This window comes from Heptranchias perlo, chromosome 28 (genome assembly GCF_035084215.1).
Source record: "Heptranchias perlo isolate sHepPer1 chromosome 28, sHepPer1.hap1, whole genome shotgun sequence".
NCBI classification, from domain to species: domain Eukaryota; kingdom Metazoa; phylum Chordata; class Chondrichthyes; order Hexanchiformes; family Hexanchidae; genus Heptranchias; species Heptranchias perlo.
In genome coordinates, this window is record NC_090352.1 from 38,027,386 (window position 1) to 38,049,998 (window position 22,613).

At 43.7% G+C, this 22,613-nt stretch overlaps 1 protein-coding gene across 3 annotated transcripts in view; it reads right to left on the reverse strand.

The window, feature by feature from the left end:
• The window catches only part of LOC137345073 (flotillin-2-like), a 99,813-nt gene extending 79,887 nt beyond the window's left edge, over positions 1 to 19,926 (reverse strand). Inside the window, exon 1 of one of the 3 annotated variants that reach the window (XM_068008512.1) lies at positions 19,780 to 19,926. In XM_068008512.1, coding sequence (XP_067864613.1) covers positions 19,780 to 19,828 — 49 coding nt within the window. In that variant the 5' untranslated portion in view covers positions 19,829 to 19,926. The remainder of the gene's footprint in view (positions 1 to 19,779) is intronic. The other 2 variants (XM_068008511.1, XM_068008513.1) reach the window with 2 other exon arrangements.
• Positions 19,927 to 22,613: the final 2,687 nt, after the last annotated feature.

Genomic DNA, 22,613 nt, shown 5'->3' on the forward strand with positions numbered 1-22,613 from the left:
CTGGATGGAGGCTTGAGGTGCAGGGTAGCCGATTGGGTGATGAGCTTTTCCAATGGGCATGAGTTGTTGAAACTGTTGCTTGGCATAAGGAGAATCGAGAAAGATGAAGGGACCAAAATGTTCTTGAAGAAAAAATGTAGAATGAACACTGTACAGGAACACGTGAGGTGTACACTGATTCTTGAGGTGTACATATTTGTCTGAAGTATACAGTTGGAGGTCAAGAGCGTACTGTAATGGAAAAGGTAATTTATTTGAAAAAAATGTCTCTTGCAGTTTTGAGGACTGCTTGAAGAGTTTTGAGTATGAGTCAGACTTGTAGATGAACGAGTAACAGATGGGGACTGCACGTTGCAGCAACACACTTTCCTCATGGCAAGTTTATAACTTGTTGCTCCAAACCAACGAGTCCCAATTTTATATACTGTAGGTAAAATGGATGCACAGAGCAGTGGATGAGTGATCATTGTGCAGTAATCTCAGAGATGCAGGTGACGTCAAGAACTACAAGAGCTGAGCACAACAGGTTTAAAATTGTTTTCTGATCAGTGAGATGAGATTACTATCCGGAAGTGACTCCCAAGTATCCATTAATTTTTTTAATTATGTATATATTGTGGCGATGGGTGGGTAGTTTTAATTTGGTTTTACTACTTCACCCCTTAACTTGCTACAATTTACAAAATTGTAGCAACAGTAATTCTATTGCAACATAACTGACCCATCGAATGGAACTTTTAATTCCATTACCTCAATTAAATTCCAGCTTTATGCAATCCAACGGTTAGCAGGATCATTTCAGCTCTGATACCTGAACCCCTCTGCTTCGAGAGTCTAAGTGAAACACGATTAGACAATCTCAAGCCTGCTCCAAGTGGTCACAACATGGACAAAAGTGCCTATGATTCAACACAAATTCACAATCACACTCAGAGGTGCCACAAGAATGGCTGGAGTGGGAAATGCACCATGGGATCTTCTCATTTGGGAATTACAGCAGAATGGATGGAGCTTTACTTTGCATCTAACCCATGCAATACGTCACTTGTATTGCTTGCAATGGGGCAGAAAGTGGACAAGTGTTTCACACCCCAACAATTACATCTCATCACGATGTGCAAACAGTCACATCCACTTAAAGCACATAAAACATTAAAACCTCACTGCTCAATCCCAATGACCCATAACTGGATAGGCAACCGACACAAGAAGAGTTAGGCCAAAAGATCCACTGGGTGTGACTGGGACAATACGGGCGAAGAATATGGCACAATCGGCAGGGGGGGGGGGGGGGGGGGGGGGGGGGGGAAGGAGATGGAGAAAACTGAAAATTTGGGGACTAATTTAAATGCAATCCCCAACGAACGGCTTTCACCTTCTGCCAATAGCTTCCAGCTGACAGATCCTCAAGCCAAACTTGGGTCTTTTGTAAAATTCTAAATTTAAGCCCTAATTATTGCAAGCAGCAACAAAGGGCACTTTCCATGTTAGGAGTCTTTACAACTACCTGCAAAGTTTAATAAGATTGAACTCAACTACAATGTTTTGAACTCTGCACTTCCTGACCAGGAAATCTGCTGCAAATTAGAAACACACTAAGTTATCTGGAGTCAATTCTCATCCCAAGTCTCAAATATATTTACCATAGCCTCCAGATTGCGAGATGGTCCGAAATATCTCCACAGCTGAACGCATAATTCATAACAAAAGTCACATGCTCAAGTCCACATCTCAAAGTTTTTTTTTAAAAACACCCCCCAAATATGGCTCAATTACATTGAAATTTTTTTTTACAGTTCCCAGAGTACACATGCTATGTTGTTATTGTTTTAAAAGGGATTCATGTGATTCCAATGATTCCATACCCTCAGTCGTCAGAAAATGATTAACCAAAGTCAGATTTTAGCGTATGGAAAAAGGCCTTCAACTCCTTCAATGAGCTCCTTTTCCAGCATCGCCACTGGGCTGATTTGGTACAGAGAAGGGGGAAAAATGCACTTATGCCAATATTCAGACATGTGATATCCTTCTTGTGCAATATTCTTAATTCATTTCCTCAAACCGCTTCCACCGCTAATGACAGACTTTTAACCACCAGTACTTCACCCTAGTATTGCAATAGCTCAAAATGATCTCTTCAGACAAGTTGAGAATAAAATCTATAATTGAACTGTTGGGCGTTTCACACAATTAAAGTAGAGTATACACACATACATTGTACAAAAATTTCCACTCACTTTGATTACACTCTACCAAAATTCTCGTTACAAGACTGCTCACAAAAGAGCAAATCTGAAGTTTATTCTCATTAGGGATGGGCTGAACATAAAATATTTTAATAGAACTACAAATAAAAAGCAGCAACAGTTTTGCAATCACTCAGTCTGAGGTGGAAAATGGAAGGGGAACATGAACACTGCTTGACAGAATATGCTGTCCCCTCTTTCTCTCTCCCTTCCATGCCCGCCCGCCCCCCCACCCCAACCAGTCAGCTTGAATTCTCACACAATCCCACACTTCATCTGTGGCACTATTTTTATATATTTAAAAAGTCAAAAATAAATTTGTACAGAAATTGTTCGTTAGCTGCCGATTGCAACAGAGCGACTTCCTACTCCCTCCCACCATGGCAAGACAGAGATTGGAATTAAAGTTGGTCTGCCAATTACCTTCTCCTCACACAGCACCTCCCTTACCAGATGAGATCGGCAACGTACAAGCTGTGGTAATCAGAGACATGAAGCAATGTGATACCAGCCCGTGGCTAAGGGCTTTCGTACACCACAGTGCCATGACGTTTTATGGTTGGCTGAGGTATATCCGAGGCATGTCTTTCATTCATATAGTGCCTTTCACGACCTCGGGACAAAGAGCTTTACATTCAACTAACTACTTTTGAAGTAGTCACTGTTGTAATGTAGGGAAACGTGGCAGCAAATTTGCGCAGAGCAAGGTTCCACAAACCAGATAATCTGATTTTAGTGATGTTGGTTGAGGGATAAATATTAGCCAGCACACTTCATATATGCTCGGAGAACACTCCTGCTCTTCTTCGAATAGTGCAGTGGGATCTTTAACGTTCACCCGTGAGGGTATATAAGGCCTCGGTTTAACATCTCATCTGAAAGATGGCACCTCCGACAGGGCAGCACTCCCTCAGTACTGCGCTGGAGTGTCAGCCTAGATTATGTGCTCAAGTCTCTGGAGTGGCACTTGAACCCACAACCTTCCAACTTAGAGGTGAGAGTGCTACCCACTGAGCCAAGGCGGTCATCAAAATCACAATGTGGAGATGCCGGTGATGGACTGGGGTTGACAATTGTAAACAATTTTACAACACCAAGTTATAGTCCAACGATTTTTATTGTTATTGTTAAAAATCGTTGGACTATAACTTGGTGTTGCAAAATTGTGATCAAAATCACACCAAGTAAATTTCAGACATCAAAAGGAAACACCGGCTTTTTCCTTTGCCAAACAGCAATGCACCTCGGATACACAATTTATTTAACAGGATTTGCCTCCGACATCAAACACTCTATTCAAAGAAAACATTTCTACAACAAATGAGATATAATTCTCTACCCACTTAACTAGACAGCTAATGTTAGTCAGCCTACAATCTCATACAGCAATACCCACATCTAGGTCGATGGACGACACAGGAACTTGCGGCAGCTCTTATATTTTACACTGGCCCTGCCCAAGTGGTTGACAATTAAGAATAGTCCAGAAGAGGATTGGTTACCTAAGCATCAAAGTTGTCAGCAGCCATACATTTTGGATCTGCTAACAGAATTTAAGAGTACATTAAGCATGACTGGGCAATAGTATTTTCATGTAATTGGCTGGGTGGAGTTGGGGGGGGGGGTTTCTCCCCTTTTCTCACCAAATTTTCTGTCCACTCACGAAGTCACCAATTCCTTGCTTAACGAGTGGTAGCCCAAGCACTATTCTTCAGCTGTCAAGGCTTGACAGTGAGTGCTCTCAAGCTCATTAACCAAAAGTGGCTAGAATGTGGGGTTTGAAGCTTCGCTCATGGTTGAATAGGACACTGTTGCTTTTGACTAAAACGTTCAGCTTAAGCAAGTGTCTTGCCCAATTGGTTATCTATCAGCCTGGACAGTGACCTCGCTGATGAGACCGGTTTCCAAAACAACATCTGTAACAATGGAGGAAGCAGGGTACATATAACACCTGCACACCAAGGACATTGAATCACACTACATTTTAACAGTCAAGAGGAAATTGCTCCATTCTCAATGTATTTCCTGTTGGATTACATTCCACTTGGCCAGGACCCTTCTGAAACATTCACACCCAAATTACTGCAAAACTTTCAAAGTCAGGAGTGAGCATTTCCTGTCCCAGTTTCAAAAATTACATTCGGGTTCAAGTTTTGCAACCTTAAAATAACCACACGTTAGTTCTCTTCCTGTACCTCTGGCAACTTTTTGGCAGTTTTTTTTTTGGAAGTTTGAAACAATTTTAAATAGTAAAAAAAAATTAGTTAAGAAATCAACTACTTTTGAAGTGATTATGAAGCCAGTTTTCCAGACCTTTTTTAAAATCTATTTTTGATCCTCCATACTTTTCTTTTTCCTAAACTCCAAGTACCCTGTCCTACATGCTCCTCCCTCAATTCTCACTATCAAAATGAAGACACAATATTCCATCTCTAACTTAACCACCAAGACTGAAGTCATTCTGTTCGACTCCTGCCATGAAACGCACAGCGTAGCCTCTGATTCCATCCGTTTCCTCAACTGTTCACTCAAGCTCAACTCGAGAGTGCACTAACTGGGTGCCCTGTTTGAAGCTAAGTTCAGCTCAGAACCAAACCCCACATCCAATGCATCATGAAAACTGCCAACTTCCACAGGATTGCCTCCATCCACCCATATCTTGCCTTCACAACCTCGCTGCCTCCAGTCTAGACTTCTCCAATGCTGTCCTCAGTCACCCAAGTTCCATTTTATATAAACTACAATTTGCCCAAAACTCCGCATCCTATCTTACACTAAGCCCCACTTACTCTCCTATTACCCCATCTTCACCTACCTCCATTGGCTGCCCTCCCTCTGATGCATTCAATTTGAGATTGTTGTGTTCCTCGATTTTTCTGTAACCCCTTCAGTGCTACTGCCCTTCACTCTTCCAATTCTGGTCAATTTTCATTCTCCACTGACAGAGCCTTCAGCCATCTTAGCCTGGGGCTCTGGAATGCTCTGCCATGCTACTTCTCTTCCTTGCGTCAAAAACCACTCCAAAACATTTTGACCCTGCCTTCAGATGACTTCTCCTAATTCTCTTCCCAACACTGCTCGATGTCCATTTTCACCTCTGTCCAGCATCTTTTTCACATTTTACTACATTAAAAATTTTAAATGCAATTTATATTGTTCAGGGAATTCATCAAAATTCTACTGCCTGTATCCGACACCGCACCAAGACCTGCTCACCCACCCTGTGCTCGCTGACTTTCGTTGGCTCCTGGTCCTACAAGGGGGTTGGAGTACAAAAGTAGGGAAATCTTACTACAATTGTACAGGGCTTTGGTGAGACCTCACCTGGAGTACTGCGTACAGTTTTGGTCTCCTTACTTTAGAGGCGGTGCAACAAAGGTTCACTAGATTAGTTCCTGGGATGAGAGGGTCGTCCTATGAAGAGAGAGAGAGTAGAATGGGCCTATACTCCCTGGAGTTTAGAAGAGAGGTGATCTCATTGAAACGTACAAGATTATGAGGGGGCTTGACATAGTAGATGCTGAGAGATTGTTTCCCCTGGCAAGAGAGTCTAGAACTAGAGGCATATTCATAGGATAAGGGGTCGGCCATTTAAGACTGAGTTGAGGAGGAATTTTTTCACGCAGAGGGACGTGAATCTTTGGAATTCTCTACCCCAGAGGCCTGTGGATGCTGAGTCATTGAATATATTCAAGGCTGAGATGGATAGATTTTTGGACTCTAGGGGAATCAAGGGATATGGAGATCGGGTGGGAAAGTGGAGTTGAGGTCGAAGATCAGCCATGATCTGAATGAATGGCAGAGCAGGCTGGAGGGGCTGTGGCATACTCCTGCTCCTATTTCTTAAGTTGTGTGTTGCACGATTTTTTAAAACTAACACGCTGCAACATCTAAACGTCAATGGCACCTGATATACCTCAATGGACTGGTATGGATGGGACATATTTCAAGGAGGGAAACAGCAGTAGTGAACACAGCAAGCAAGCTTTCATGGGTTATGCCAAACACATCCATAAGCACTCGTGACTCTGAATCATCCTGATAATAATGCAACATTAATTCTGCTTGTCTGACCCACATTGATGCATTTTTATTACTTAGCTTACAGAAAACTGCTAACTGAGTCCTATCTTTTTACTGCTGGGATTTAGATTCAAATACACCCTACACATTAGGATGAGACTCTCCAATTTCGGGAAGCTCCAAGTGTACTGCTCTGTGCATAGCAGTAATTTGGGGGATTTGGCAAAGTGGAACAAAGCTTTGCAAGTTTCTAAATGCAATAGGACTGCATTCTGATATTAGCTCCAGATAGCAGGCACTACATTAACAGTGGATAGATGCAGAATAAAGGTGCATAGTCACCAACTTTAGCCTTGCCATGTTAGACATATTTAGTAGAGATCTGATTGCAGACTCCAGTGTAAAGGGAGCATTACACTCCATCATACTGTGCTGTACCTGATCCGAGTGCTTGCTGCAGACAAAAATAGTTGACAAATGTTCATTGTCCGGGCACCGACATACTTCTGATGAACACAAAACTTCAAAACAAATTAAATCAGAATAATGGATCCATACTTAGTGGGTTTAGAAGAGTTATATATAGAATTAATTCCAGAGAGTGATGACAAACCAGTAAATCACAGAAACTAGAGATAATGGCATAACCTGATAAATTGAAGCTCCAGTCCTTTTTAAGGGTACACTTGTGCAACTCATATGCAGGCTCCATGTCTTGCACATTATAGCTGTCGACAAAATGCTAGTTACATTTTCATTGGTGAGAGTTGCAGTGTTTCTCAATTCCAATTTTCCCTCTGAGAAACACTTCACCTCTGCTCTTCATCTTACCCCAGACGTTTCTGCATAGGACACGCCTGCAAATGACACACTCCTGGGCACCCCCTGTCCTAATTTCTGAAATACCATGTCAGCTGCTTCAAGGAAACCAGTATTACTGTTGTAGAAACTGTTCTTTATTGGTACACAGCAACAGGCGTCAACATATGACAACAACTTGCATTTATATAGTGCCTTTAACATAGTAAAATGTCCCAAGGTGCTTCACAAGAGTGAGCAAACAAAATTTGACACCAAACCACAAAGAGATATTAGAACAGGTGACTAAAAGTTTGGTCAAAGAGGTAGGTTTTAAAGAGCATCTTAAAAAGGAGAAAGGGACATAAGGGTTTAGGGAGGAATTCCAGAGCCGAGGCAGCTGAAGGCACGGCCACCAATGGTGGGGATTAAAATCAGCAACGTGCAAGAGGCCAGAATCAGAGGAGCGCAGAGATCTCGGAAGGCTGCAGGAGGCTACAGAGATAGGGAGGGGCGAGGCCGAGGATGAGAATTTTTAAAAAAACGAGATGTTTGCCGGGAGCCAATGTCGGTCAGTGAGCACAGGGATGATGGGTGAACGGGACTTGATGCGAGTTAGGATACTCAGTAATTTGATAAGACTGATGACCTCACAGACCCCCGGAGACCCCCTCATCCTGATCCCCTAGGGCCAAGCACCTTGTTCTATTTAGTTCCAGTAATGACATTACACTAGGTATAATACTGTAGCAATTAATAAACTGTGCTTGGAAACATTTTTTTTAGGCTGGTGATTAAGGGCGAGGCCCATAAATTTGCATTGTGTGGAAATTTCCCTTAACAAGTTCCCATTTATGCAGCTCATCCAATAGCTTAGTGGGTAAATACACGTTTCATAAGATCCCAGGTTCAATTCCCTGTTTATGCTACGTTAGCTGGTTTCAGTGAGAGTTCCACTTCATCGTTTCGTTCTATTTCTTTTCCCTTTCCCCACTTCCCTTTGTTCTGTTCCTTTTTAAATGCCGTTCACCTGTAATATCTTCCAGTTCTGACACCTGAAACATCAACTCATCTGCTCTCTCTGCAGATGCGGACTGATCTGCTGTGACCAGCATTCTCTGGTTTTGTTTCGGATTTCCAGCACCTGTAGTTTTTTGCTTTTGGTTTTTCAGGAGGTGGGGCTGGAGTTGGTGGTTGGTAAAGTTGGCCTTAATGTGCCTCAGGTTTGGAGGAATGGTGGTAAATGTCACTCAGGGCTCACTCACTCCTGACTGCTGTCCAGTGACTGCTGCTGCAAATTGGCAGCATTGGGGTTCGGCTATGATGCTCCCTGCAGTCAAATAGCCTGCCAGCACTCACTGTCTGCAAGAAGAATGGCTACTTCGGTAATGCATTGAATGATTCCAGTGCCAATAGAACTGTACCCCAGCCTGACTCAGCGACTTCAGAAGACGGGGAGAGAGAAAAAAACCATCTCAATTATACAGACCTCTAATCCACAAGACAACAGCATCCAGCACTACAGCTGATGGCTGTGGAACAGTTAGAAACCTTTTAAATTAAATTATTAAGGCAGTCAGGATGTCTCACTGGTAGCAGTGCATTAGTGGGATTTAATTTATTGAGTAGCTAAGTCAGGTCGCCATTCTCAGAAGTAAAACCAACCCCCTCATGAGTGCTGCCAGAATAAACATGCTCTTGTATTCAGTTATCACACTTAGACACATTCTAAATAAAATTGGAACATTTTATGCAATTCGTTAAATCTTCCTTGCTCGGTCATTCACATCACAACAATGGGCAAAGGGCTTAGTTGTTAACTATTCAGAGCCAAATTAAACATTGACAAGTTCACCATTAAAGAGGGGGGCAGAAATCAGGATATACACCGTTGGCGAGCTGCTTCCATACTGGTTGCATGCTGTACAGGGGCACGCAAGGTTCATGGGGCATGCAGCAACCTCAAAGTAAACTTGCTGAATTTTACAAAGGCCTAAGACCTAGTCTATCCAGGAGGTTAGCTTTAAGGTTGCTACCCACAGAACAGAAAAGTTCTCTCTCCTGTATGGGGTGTGTTCCCTCAATCTGTGCCACGCTATTTTCTGGTTAAAATCCCACAGAGCCTCACATCGCAACAGCTCTGCTGCCAGTTTAAAATCAATACAACTTGACAGCACAGACTGCAGCCCTCTGCTATGGTGTATTTGGTCCGGACTTCATCCCAGACACCTCTGTCCCTTACCCACGGGAAATGCTGTAACACAATATCGGAAACCTTGTAATGTAAATGCCAAATTCTTATATTCTGCACTAAAATTATTCAGAAATAATACTGCTCCCTTGCCAAGGCTACTACGGCCATTATTCAAACACGAGCCTCGACAGCAAATGTTGGCAGACTATTTGACTATGGTAGGTTACTACGTTGTGGTAAGCAGAATAGTCAGCCCTGGTCCTCACCACCCCCCACCCCAAGAAGCAAACTCCTGTATGCCTTCGACCACTCCAGCAAACTCAGCACAGAGCAGTAACTGAACCCAGGACCTTCCTTAGTTGCTGAGCCTCACTGACTAAATGTGCTGGGCCAGCAAATCAATCATTTTTGGAAGAGGTTACGTCAAATACACATGTTTAAACCCCAAAAAGGCCCTTCCACGACTGACAGGTCAAGGCTAACACTTCAAAACCCAGATAAGTTCATTAGTTTGACTTGGCAAAGGCAAATAAAGCCAGGGAGCAGTCACACTTCTTACACTGAGCGGACTCACAGCAGAGCAAACCTGAAGTATTTTTTTTGTAAATGTGCACGACTCTGGGATTCAAGTTTACAAAACAACAACTTCCCAAATGGCCTTATCCCTGGGCCAACATTTGTGTGGCTTGCTTGAATGTTTAGTCACAAACTACATGCAAGCATTTTGTTTTTGAGGCTGGTGAACTACAATGTAAAGATAGAGTCCCAAGGTCTTGCAGAATGGATAACAAGTTAGCTACAAAACGAGAGAGTAGGGATCAAGGGTAGCTACACGGGATGGCAAAAGATGGGAAATGGTGTTCCACAGTGATCGGTGCTGGGACCATTGTCGTTCACAATTTACATTAACAATTTGGATTCAGGAATCGCAAATACAATTTCAAAACGACACAAAATTGGGGGGTGTAGTTAATATGATGGAAGAATGTGCCAAAATGCAAGAGGACATTAATAAACTCTCAGAATGGGCACGCAATTGGCAAATGAATTTCAATACAGATAAGTGTGCATTTTGGTAGGAACAATAAGCGTGACATATACTGCTTGGATAAAAAAGTGTCTAAACGGGATACAGGAGCAAAGGGATCTAGGGGTACACATACACAAATCACTAACAGTAGCAACGCAGGTTAATAAGACCATAAAAAAGGCAAATCAAGCACCAAGGTTCATTTCTAGGAGGGAAAGAATTGAAAAGCAAAGAAATTATGTTGAACTTGTATAGATCCTTGGTTAGACCACAACTGTGCACAGTTCTGGTCTCCATATTATAGAAAGGATATAGAGACATTGGAGAGGGTGCAAAAAAGATTCACAAGGATGATACCAGAACTGAGGGGATATCCTTGTCCTGAACAGGCTGGGGCTCTCTTCTCTAGAAAAAAAAAAGGCTGAGGGGTGACCTGATAGAGGTCTTTAAGATTGGGTTTGATAGGGTAGACGGAGAGAAAATGTTTCCACTTGTGGAGCAGTCCAAAACTAGAGGTCATAAATATAAAATAGTCGTTAACAAATCCAATAGGGAATTCAGAAGAAACTTCTTGACCCAAAGAGTGGGTACCACAAGGAGTGGTTGAGGCAAATAGCATAAATGCATTTGAGGGGAAGCTAGATAAGCACGAGGGAGAAAGGAATAGAAGGATATGCTCATAGGGTGAGATGAAGTAGGCTCGTGTGCAGCGTAAACGCCAGCATAGACCAGCTGGGCCGAATGGTCTATTTGTGCTGTAGTTTTGATGTAACTCGATGTCTTCTCATAGCCCTTCAAGTTATAAAGAAGCATCGGTACTAGCCTCAGATAATGAAGCAGTCCGTGCCCGCATGCAGCAAGACCTGGACAACATCCAGGCTTGGGCTCATAAGTGGCAAGTAACATTTGCGCCAGACAAGTGCCAGGCAATGGACGTGAGATTGCTTTGGCAGATAAGGCAAAGGAGAATCCAAAGAGCTTCTACAAATACATAAAGGGCAAAAGAGTAACTAGGGAGAGAGTAGGGCCTCTTAAGGATCAACAAGGTCATCTATGTGCGGAACCACAAGAGATGGGTGAGATCCTGAATGAATATTTCACATCGGTATTTACGGTTGAGAAAGGCATGGATGTTAGGGAACTTGGGGAAATAAATAGTGATGTCTTGAGGAGTGTACATATTACAGAGAGGGAGGTGCTGGAAGTCTTAACGCGCATCAAGGTAGATAAATCTCCGGGACCTGATGAAATGTATCCCAGGATGTTATGGGAGGTTAGGGAGGAAATAGCGGGTCCCCTAGCAGAGATATTTGAATCATCGACAGCTACAGGTGAGGTGCCTGAAGATTGGAGGGTAGCAAATGTTGTGCCTTTGTTTAAGAAGGGCGGCAGGGAAAAGCCTGGGAACTACAGACCGGTGAGCCTGACATCTGTAGTGGGTAAGTTGTTAGAGGGTATTCTGAGAGACAGGATCTACGGGCACTTGGAGAGGCAGGGACTGATTAGGAACAGTCAGCATGGTTTTGAGAGTGGAAAATCATGTCTCACAAATTTGATTGAGTTTTTTGAAGGGGTAACCAAGAAGATAGATGAGGGCTGTGCAGTACACGTGGTCTACATGGACTTTAGCAAAGCCTTTGACAAGGTACCGCATGGTAGGTTGTTACATAAGGTTAGATCTCACGGCATCCAAGGTGAGGTAGCCAATTGGATACAAAATTGGATTGACGGCAGAAGACAGAGGGTGGTTGTAGAGGGTTGTTTTTCAAACTGGGTCCGCTGTTATTTGTTATTTATATTAATGATTTGGATGAGAATTTAGGAGGAATGGTTAGTAAGTTTGCAGATGACACCAAGATTGGTGGCATTGTGGACAGTGAAGAAGGTTATCTAGGATTGCAACGGGATCTTGATAAATTGGGCCAGTGGGCCGATGAATGGCAGATGGAGTTTAATTTAGATAAATGTGAAGTGATGCATTTTGGTAGATCAAATCGGGCCAGGACCTACTCCGTTAATGGTAGGGCGTTGGGGAGAGGTTTTTTTTTATTATTCGTTCACGGGATGTGGGCGTCGCTGGCAATGCCGGCATTTATTGCCCATCCCTAATTGCCCTTGAGAGTTATAGAACAAAGAGACCTAGGAATACAGGTGCATAGCTCCTTGAAAGTGGAATCACAGGTGGATAGGGTGGTGAAGAAGGCATTCAGCATGCTTGGTTTCATTGGTCAGAACAATGAATACAGGAGTTGGGATGTCTTGTTGAAGTTGTACAAGACATTAGTAAGGCCACACTTGGAATACTGTGTACAGTTCTGGTCACCCTATTATAGAAAGGATATTATTAAACTAGAAAGAGTGCAGAAAAGATTTACTAGGATGCTACCGGGACTTGATGGTTTGACTTATAGGGAGAGGTTGGATAGACTGGGACTTTTTTCCCTGGAGAGTAGGAGATTTAGGGGTGATCTTATAGAAGTCTATAAAATAATGAGGGGCATAGATAAGGTAGATAGTCAAAATCTTTTCCCAAAGGTAGGGGAGTCTATAACGAGGGGGCATAGATTTAAGGTGAGAGGGGAAGAGATACAAAAGGGTCCAGAGAGGCAATATTTTCACTCAAAAGGTGGTGAGTGTCTGGAACGAGCTGCCAGAGGCAGTAGTAGAGGCGGGTACAATTTTGTCTTTTAAAAAGCATTTGGACAGTTACATGGGTAAGATGGGTATAGAGGGATATGGGTCAAGTGCAGGCAACTGGGACTAGCTTCGCGGTATAAACTGGGCGACATGGACATGTTGGGCCGAAGGGCCTGTTTCCATGTTGTAAACTTCTATGATTCTATCTCCAACAAGAGAAAGTCTAACCTCCTCCCCATGGCAGTCAACATCATTACCATTGCCGAAACCCCCACCATCAACATCCTGGGGGTCACCGTTGACCAGAAACTTAACTGGACCAGCCATATAAATACTGTGGCTACAAGAGCAGGTCAGAGGCTGGGTATTCTGCGGCGAGTGACTCACCTCCCGACTCCCCAAAGCCTTTCCACCATCTACAAGGCACAAGTAAGGAGTGTGATGGAATACTCTCCACTTACCTGGATGAGTGCAGTTCCAACAACACTCAAGAAGCTCGATACCATCCAGGACAAAGCAGCCCGCTTGATTGGCACCCCATCCACCACCCTAAACATTCACTCCCTTCACCACCGGCGCACTGTGGCTGTAGTGTGTACCATCCACAGGACGCACTGCAGCAACTCGCCAAGGCTTCTTCGACAGCACCTCCCAAACCCGTGACCTCTATCACCTAAAAGGACAAGAGCAGCAGACACATGGGAACAACACCACCTGCACGTTCCCCTCCAAGTCACACACCATCCCGACTTGGAAATATAGCGCCGTTCCTTCATCGTCGCTGGGTCAAAATCCTGGAACTCCCTTCCTAACAGCATTGTGGGAGAACCTTCACCACACGGACTGCAGCGGTTCAAGAAGGCGGCTCACCACCACCTTCTCAAGGGCAATTAGGGATGGGCAATAAATGCCGGCCTCGCCAGTGACGCCCACATCCCATGAACGAATAAAAAAAAAAAAATCTCCTACCTGTTGGTTAACAGGTTCTGTAGCCTGCTCCTGTGTCCTGGCTAATATTTATCTCTCAAACAACATCACAAACAGATTATCTGGTCATTTATCTCATTGTTGTTTGTGAGACCTTGCTGTGTGCAAATTGGCTGTCATGTTTCCTACAATATAACAGTGACTACCCTTCAAGAAGTACTTCAGTGGCTGTAAAGCGCTTTGAGGCGCCCCGAGATCATGAAAGGCGCTGTAGAAATACAAGTTATTTCTTGCTTGCTCGTCCAGCTAGCCATTCTTCACGTGCGAGTATAGACAGTTTAAGCATCAGCAGGACATTCCATTTTTGGGAGACATCACAGTGGAGCCCAATCATGTCTTCACAAGACTCCTGCACACCCACTTTCCACAGGGGTTACTGGCCTGCAGTCAAAACCCTGGAATTATTTAATAACTGGATACTGATATACCTGTCTGCAGGGTCTTTGACTTGTTGAACCATTTAATTTGCAATAGAAATTAGGGAGCAGGAACCTGGGATGATGTTTCCCCACTTTTGCCGAGGACAATTTCAGTACCCCTGACTGGCTGGTTTTGGACGTTAAAAGTCAGTGATTTCCCCAGTTGACATCCAGTACTGAGGAGGTCATGGATCACCATGAACTGTAGGAGAGGCTCTCACTGGTGGACTATTCCCGAGCAATTATTGCCCAAATTTCAGACCACACCTGCCAGCTCCATCAGCCGACAGTGAAGGCTTTCCAATGAAAAAACCATTCAACTATTCTCCCTCTTCCACCCACCTGCTCTCCCGCCCTATGGGAAAACACCAAGCCTTAGTAATAAATTGGATAGCCAGGTGGTGAAGGATAGAATACTGGAGCCTGGTCTTCAGTTGTTTCCAAGCCTTTATTCACAGATCCACATTACCCACCCTGCACCCCCTAGATAAGCTCTCACATAAATGGATACAAGAATCTCCAATTGATATGCACCACCTGAATACAATTAACACTAATGGATATAAATCATATGGATATAATTAACAGCCTTCGTACAAACTAACAAAATTTGATAGCTAGTGAGCCTAAAAAGCTTTAAAAATTACAATAAAAAAGTTTTTAAAAATATATTTCAGGGAGTTATGGTACAATTTAAATGAATCAGCAAGGAATTTTAAAAGTTATAAAAACAATGTGAATTATGATTTAAACGCAGATTACATCTTTACTTTCCTCCCTATTCAATACTGGCGTCGTAAATAAAGGCAAGTTCCCCCCATCTCCCCCACTTTGATAATTTGTCTTAATTATTTGGCTAACTTATTTGAAATTTACTGTGTTATTACTGGCAGTGGTGTAAAAACAGTCCCAGATTCCCATACAACATCTCAACGAAACTATTCAACTTATCGGAACTGAATACACCACTGGCTAAGTGCCTTGAAGCCATTAAATTACTCAACACGTCCGTGAGAAACAATGTAATTGGAGCTAGAGTTCCAAAATCAGAGTTCCAGTGCAACCATTAGCTCTGGTTCAACGTTAGCCTCATGGAATTAACAGCAAAGTGGGGCAGTGTTGAGGTTATTGTCCACACCCTGCACATCTCCGGGACAATGGGGCAGAGATCAGTAACCCACCATATTGCTGTAAACCCATCACTGTGTCATGCTGTTTCTCAAATGCATGGCAGCCTCACCCACTGTCCGCTTTTGGATTATAAATAAAGTATTTGAGGTTTGGAAGCCCCTCTGAAGGGTCGTGAGTAAAGGCGTTAATCAGACCCTTGCAGGTTCCATCTCCACTTTTGTGTTCAGTTATTTGAGCTCAGCTGGGGACAGAGGTTGGGCCACAACAATTGGGCTCAATACCCCAGCCGGGTTCGGGGAAAGCCAGAGCTCCCGCTACCAAGTGCGTGTGTGTGTGGGCATTAGGTGAGAAGAGGATCAAACTCAGCCGGGATGCCCTCTCTGATCAGCTGACACTAAATGGGGGCGGAGGGTTAATTTTAAACTCACCTGCCTGGTGGAAAAACCGACGGGATCGCATTGGCCACCAGTTTTACACATCAACTTCAGTGGAAAGTAAAAATCGGGCAGGATGTAAAACGGGCGTCTGATCGATATTCTCCTCAATGTCGAGGCTCACATGAAGAATGATGACTTGGGTGAGGTAAAATCAGATAGGATGGGGTGAGGGGGAAGGGAAGAGTACGATAAAACTGGATAAAAAGCAATCAAATTTGTACAGAACTTACTTTTCAACCAGTCTCTTGGTGCACCTTAGGAAATTAGTTATTAGTTTATTTATTCAAAAAACATACTTCTTCCACAACATTTCACTCTGATTCCTCCTCCTTTCTATTCCACACTATAACTGCGGATGGATTTTTTGGGAGCACCACAGAGCAGTTGGACAGCACAGAAAGAGGTCCTTCAGCCCAGTGTCTGTACCAGCTCTTCGCTAGAGCAATCCAAAACTAATCCCACTGCCCCGTTCTTTCCCCATAGCCCTATACCTACCTTAACTTCAAATATTTATCCCATTTTCCCTTAAAAAAAGTCAATGGTCTCTGTTTCAACCACTCTCCGTGGCAAAGCATTCCATGCTCAGACAGGCTTCTAACTCTCTTTGTTCTCAGTGACCATTTTAAGATCGATGACTCTCAATACCACCAGTGGAAATAGTTTTTCCCTATTCATTCTAGAAAAAGTATTCATAATTTTAAAAACTTCTAATAAATCTCCTTAACCTTCTCTGCTCCCGTGAAAATAGTCCCAGTCTCTCATGACAATAGATTCCTATTCCTGAGGTTTAGGACTCCTCTCAGCAACAGTTGAGATCAAGATCTCATTGTACGAGACACCTGCATCAACTGCTCTGTGGCAAAGCTTCATCGCATCACAGTTTTAAAAGTTCAAATCAAGTTGGCTCCCAATCTGACCATTTTGTGACCATTATTAACCGTTGCTCAATTCTTTTCCAAAAAATTCTACTTTTTTTTTTAAAAATTGTACTTTGCCTGGACAATACCAAACTAGCTAAGGTCACAGTCCACAGTAGAGCTAGGAAGTCAGATAGATCAGACTGCAAGGAATGAAGTGACGCAGGGAACGATCATTACAAGCAGGGGCGATGGATGTATTGACCAGAAACAAAAGGTGAGGGGACGGCGTTAATAATCGACCCTTACCAAACAAGGAGATGTTGAGAATTTTCCATGTTCCTCCCCAAATCTCACTCGCTCATGAGTTCTGTACTAAAGTGCTAAATATAAGGGATTGGCTAGGTGGGAGTGAATGAACACTGACTGCTATGTGTGGTTGGGGGGGGGGGGGGGGGGGAAAGAGAGAGAGGGAGGAAGCACTGTACAATATTCCTGGTTATCATCATTGGAAAACCAGTCTGCTAGAAAGAAAACATTATCTAGCATCCACTGATCTGTTTGACTAAAAAAACATCCTTCACCAGCAACAATCTCCAAATGAACCTGAACTGAAAATACTACAGCCCAACTCCCATACACCAAAAAGCTACTTCAAACGATAGACAGATGTTCCCCACTAACTGATCATAGGACTTTGAAGTAAGCATACAAAATGCCAAAAACAGAAAATGCTGTAAATACACAGCAGAAACGTCAGCAGCTATTAGCAGGGAAGGCAAGCTAACTTTTCAAGTGTAAACCTGCAGAACGGAGTTTTGACAAAAGGTGTCAGCCGTGGCTCAGTGGTAGCTCTCACGACTTTGAGTCAGAAGGTCGTGGGTTCAAGTCCCGCTCCAGAGACTCGAGCACAATCTAGGCTGACACACCCAGTGCAGTACCGAGGGAGTGCTGCACTGTCGGAGGTGCCACCTTTCGGATGAGACATTAAACTGAGGCCCCATCTACATTCTCAGGTGGACGCAAAAGATCCCATGGCACTATTCGAAGAGCAGAGGAGTTCTCCCTGGTATCCTGGCCAATATTTATCCCTCAATCAACATCACTAAATTAGTGTTTGTGGATCTTGCTGTGCTCAAACTGGCTGCCACGTTTCCTACATTATAACAGTGACTACACTTCAAAAAATACTTCATTGGCCGTACAGAGCTTTGGGACATGCTGAGTTTGTGAAAGGCACTATATAAATGCAAGTTCTTTCTTCCTTTGACAAAGGGTCACGGCCAAAACTTTAACCTGTCTTTGCTCGTTCTCAGATGCTGACTGGCCTCCTGTGCACATTCAGCATTTCCTGTTTTTGTTACAGATGTCCAGCACTCACTGATTTTTCCTTTTTTAAAATTGTACCTCACAGGTGAGTTTCCCCATTTGCTACTAAAATTAACAAGTTAAAACAAACAGATATGAAACTGAACACCTCCACATGTACAACTTCAAGATTTTGGTGGAAAAGTGATCTTTAAAACTTAATTTCATGGGCTATTTTGGATCAATCCCACCATTTTTTAAAAAACATAATGCCATTGTTTATAATTCTGCTATCACCTGCCTGACTTGTAGCTTTGGGAGGTGCCCAGTGCCCTTCCCCCTAGAGGCAGTTGCTAGGGGATGAAAATGACTGCACAGGCACAGCTCTCCACTCAGATAAGCTCCACCCTCTGCTTCATCCTCCTTCACTAACACAGATCAGATGGCATTTAAATGCCTAATTTTATAAACTGATGAATCCGGGCTGGATTCACATTCTCTTCTTTGTAATGCATCAAAGTTAACTTTACACATGATAGGAGAGCACTGCGCAAGCACACACACACACACACACACACACACACACACACACACGATACAGCGAGTGAGAAGGAAACTCCCTTTGCAACCAAAGGGTTAATGAGCCAAGCTCTCAAATGCTTCTTACATAAGGAACACAGTAAAATGTGCACAATTCAAGATGTTGAACTGAAACCAAAATCTAAGTTTCATACGGTATTTATTAGCTTAAATGAATATTGCAGAAGCTTATTTAATACAATTTTTTGTTTAAATGGGGAAAAAAAGGCAGTGGTTATGTAATACATGACAATACAGTTCCCCATCCACCACCAGATACACACCCTAGTTCACCTACACAAGTCAGCTGTCATCACATGAACAAGCTGTATATAAGAGCACTGCTAATGGGGGATATTTGTTATTTTTTGAACACAGAACCAAAATGGATGAGAATAAAGCAAAATCTGAATTATTGACAAATTCTTGACTTTTTTTTGTCAACAACTTAGCAGAACACTATTAACATTTATTTATTCCATTATTCACACAAACAAAACAATTAAATGTGGTACTGAATCGTCAAAAAGATAAAAGCACAGCAAATTTAAAAAAAAACAGGTTCAGTTCTTGATCTCTCCACCTCTGGCATTTAAACCTCTCACCAAGAAATCAAACAGCAGCAATTCAAATCCTCTTCCAAAAATACACTCCATGTAAATTTAAACTAAAAAAAACACATTTTAAAAAAAAACAGAAACTTTAAAAAAAACTTTACTTTGTTACAAATGATTTCTTTTTAAACAAAAAGATTAGAAACCAAGTTTAAATCATAAACATTAAAAGAAACACGTTAAATGTTTTAGCATTTAATTTTTTAAAAATTCAAATGTTTAATAGAAAAAGTTCAAGTTTTTTTTAAAAGAGAGACTGAAACTGCAAAACCTCCCCCCAAAACAAGCAATAAAAACTACAGCAAATATTAAATTCCTCTGCCCGTTATTTAAGTGATTAAATATAATCATTTCCATTCACTTCATGTTAATGAGCCCTGAGGTTGAGGCCTTGTTTCCCGGGAGTTCACTGATTTCTTTACCCCATTATTTTCAAAGCCGAGGCCTTTTCCCCCCGACTGACTGACTGGACATTTTCTCTTTAACCCCCCCCCCCCGGACCCCGGCAATGCGGGTTACCTGACACCACAAGCGCTTCGTTGGGTCCCACCGTGTGACAATTGCCCATTTTCGCAGTCCGATTCTCTCTCTCTCTCTCTCTCTCCCCTCGTCGGCCGCCGCCTCCCCTCGCTCCTCGGCTCCTGACAACAACAGGCGCAGGAACCGCCCAGCTCCCCTCCCGCCTACCGCTCGTCCTCGCCCCGCCTTCTCTGCGGGGCGGAAGTTCGCTGCTGCTACTGCTCCTCGCCCGGAGCTGCCCCCATGGCTGCCTCACTGAAACCGTTCCGCCGATTAACAGACAGCGGGGCGGAAGGAGCCACGGTTGCCGTTGCCGCCCCTCAATCGGTGTCACGCTGAAACCGCACCGGAAAAGCTTGTCATTCGAGAATTATGTGTTGCATTAGGGAAATAAACCACCTAATTTCTCCATTCTTAAAATTACATAATAACGAATTGCTTGTTGCATATTATTTCAGCAATTTAACGGATGGAAAATTTATAAATTATGGCTTAATTTAGACCTTTCGACACAACTGCATTTTTAATGTACTTTTCCATTTATTCATTTTAAAAAGTTTGTCTCTGATTTTTTTTCTCTGCCTTTTTCTTGATTCTCTCGCTGAGATATGCTTCCACTGGCACTGGTACTCCTTCTGTACCTCGCCCAAATGGCCATTCTTCATGTCCGGGCCCTGACAGGGACACTTGGCAGACTATTCAAAAACACGACGACACCCAGCTCGATCTCACCACCACCTCTCTCGCCCCCTCCACTGCTTTTGATTTGTCACGCTGCTTGTCCGACGTCCAGTACTCCTTGAGCAGAAATTTCTTCCAGCTAAATATTGGGAAGGCCGAAGGCATTGTCTTCGGTCCCCGCTGCAAACTCCGCTCCTCAGCCAACAACTCCATCCCTCTCCCTGGCCACTGTCTGAGGCTGAACCAGACCGTTTGCAACCTCGGCTCCTATTTGACCCTGAGATGAGCTTCTGACCCCATATCCGCTCCATCACCAAGGCCGCCTACTGTCACCTTCATAACACTGCCTCTCTCCGCCCCTGCCTCAGCTCATCTGCTGCTAAAACCCTCATCCATTCCTTTGATACCTCTAGACTGGACTATTCCAACGCTCTCCTGGCCGGCTTCTCATCTTCCACTCTCCATAAACTTGAGCTCATCCAATACTCTGCTGCCCGTATCCTAACTCGCACCAAGTCCCGTTCACCCAACACCCCCTGTGCTCACTGACCTACATTGGCTCCCGGTCCGGCAGTGCCTCAAATTCAAAATTCTCATCCTCATTCTCAAACCCTGTAACTTCCTCCAGCCCTACAACCCTCCGAGATCTCTGCGCTCCTCCAATTCTGGCCTCTTGCGAATCCCTGTCTTTAATCAGCTGCCTGGGCCCTAAGCTCTGGAATTCCCTCTCTAAACCTTTCCACCTCTCCGCCTCTCTCTCCTCCTTTAAGACGCTCCTTAAAACCTACCTCTTTGACCAAGCTTTTGGTCACCTGTCCTAATATCTCCTTATGTGGCTCGGTGTCAAATTTTGTCTGATTTACGCTCCTGTGAAGCACCTTGGGAAGTTTTACTACGTTAAAGGCGCTGTATAAATGGGAGTTGTTGTTCTTGTTATTCAGCCATGTGAACCATCACAACTGAGTCCAATATTTCCTCACCCACCATCCAAACACACATTCCAGCGAGGGTCACTGAATAGGGAATAGGGACCTGGCCCCATTTCTCCTCCCCCCGCTCCCATCCTAATTCAGGGGCATTGAAACAATAGCAGCAACACCACCACAAACCTGGCTGAGATCAACTAACTCAAAATGGGCCAGGGTCGAACCTGAGATTTCCCCTGTTCTGTATGGTTCAGAGTCAGTGACTTACTCTCTGGTATTATACAATGTTAACATACACTTTGCTAATTACTCATTTTAGTGGGGTAAAAGAAAGAACTTGCATTTATATAGCACCTTTCACAACCTCAGGACATCCCAAAACGCTTTACAGCCAATGAAGTATTTTTGAAGTGTAGTTTCTGTTGTAATGTAGGAAACGCGGCAGCCAATTTGCATCTAGCGAGGTCCCACAAACAGCAATATGATAATAATCAGATAATCTGTTTCAGTGATGTTGGTTAAGGGATGAATGTTGGTCAGGACACCTCTCCTGCTCTTTTTCAAATACTGCCATGGAATCTTTTTCTTTTATTCGTTCATGGGATGTGGGCCTCGCTGGCGAGGCCGGCATTTATTGCCCATCCCTAATTGCCCTTGAGAAGGTGGTGGTGAGCCGCCTTCTTGAACCGCTGCAGTCCGTGTGGTGAAGGTTCCCCCACAGTGCTGTTAGGAAGGGAGTTCCAGGATTTTGACCCAGCGACGATGAAGGAACGGCGATATATTTCCAAGTCGGGATGGTGTGTGACTTGGAGGGGAACGTGCAGGTGGTGTTGTTCCCATGTACCTGCTGCTCTTGTCCTTCTAGGTGGTAGAGGTCGCGGGTTTGGGAGGTGCTGTCGAAGAAGCCTTGACGAGTTGCTGCAGTGCGTCCTGTGGATGGTACACACTGCAGGCACAGTGCACCGGTGGTGAAGGGAGTGAATGTTTAGGGTGGTGGATGGGGTGCCAATCAAGCGGGCTGCTTTGTTCTGGATGGTATCGAGCTTCTTGAGTGTTGTTGGAACTGCACTCATCCAGGTAAGTGGAGAGTATTCCATCACACTCCTGACTTGTGCCTTGTAGATGGTGGAAAGGCTTTGGGGAGTCAGGAGGTGAGTCACTCGCCGCAGAATACCCAGCCTCTGACCTGCTCTTGTAGCCACAGTATTTATATGGCTGGTCCAGTTA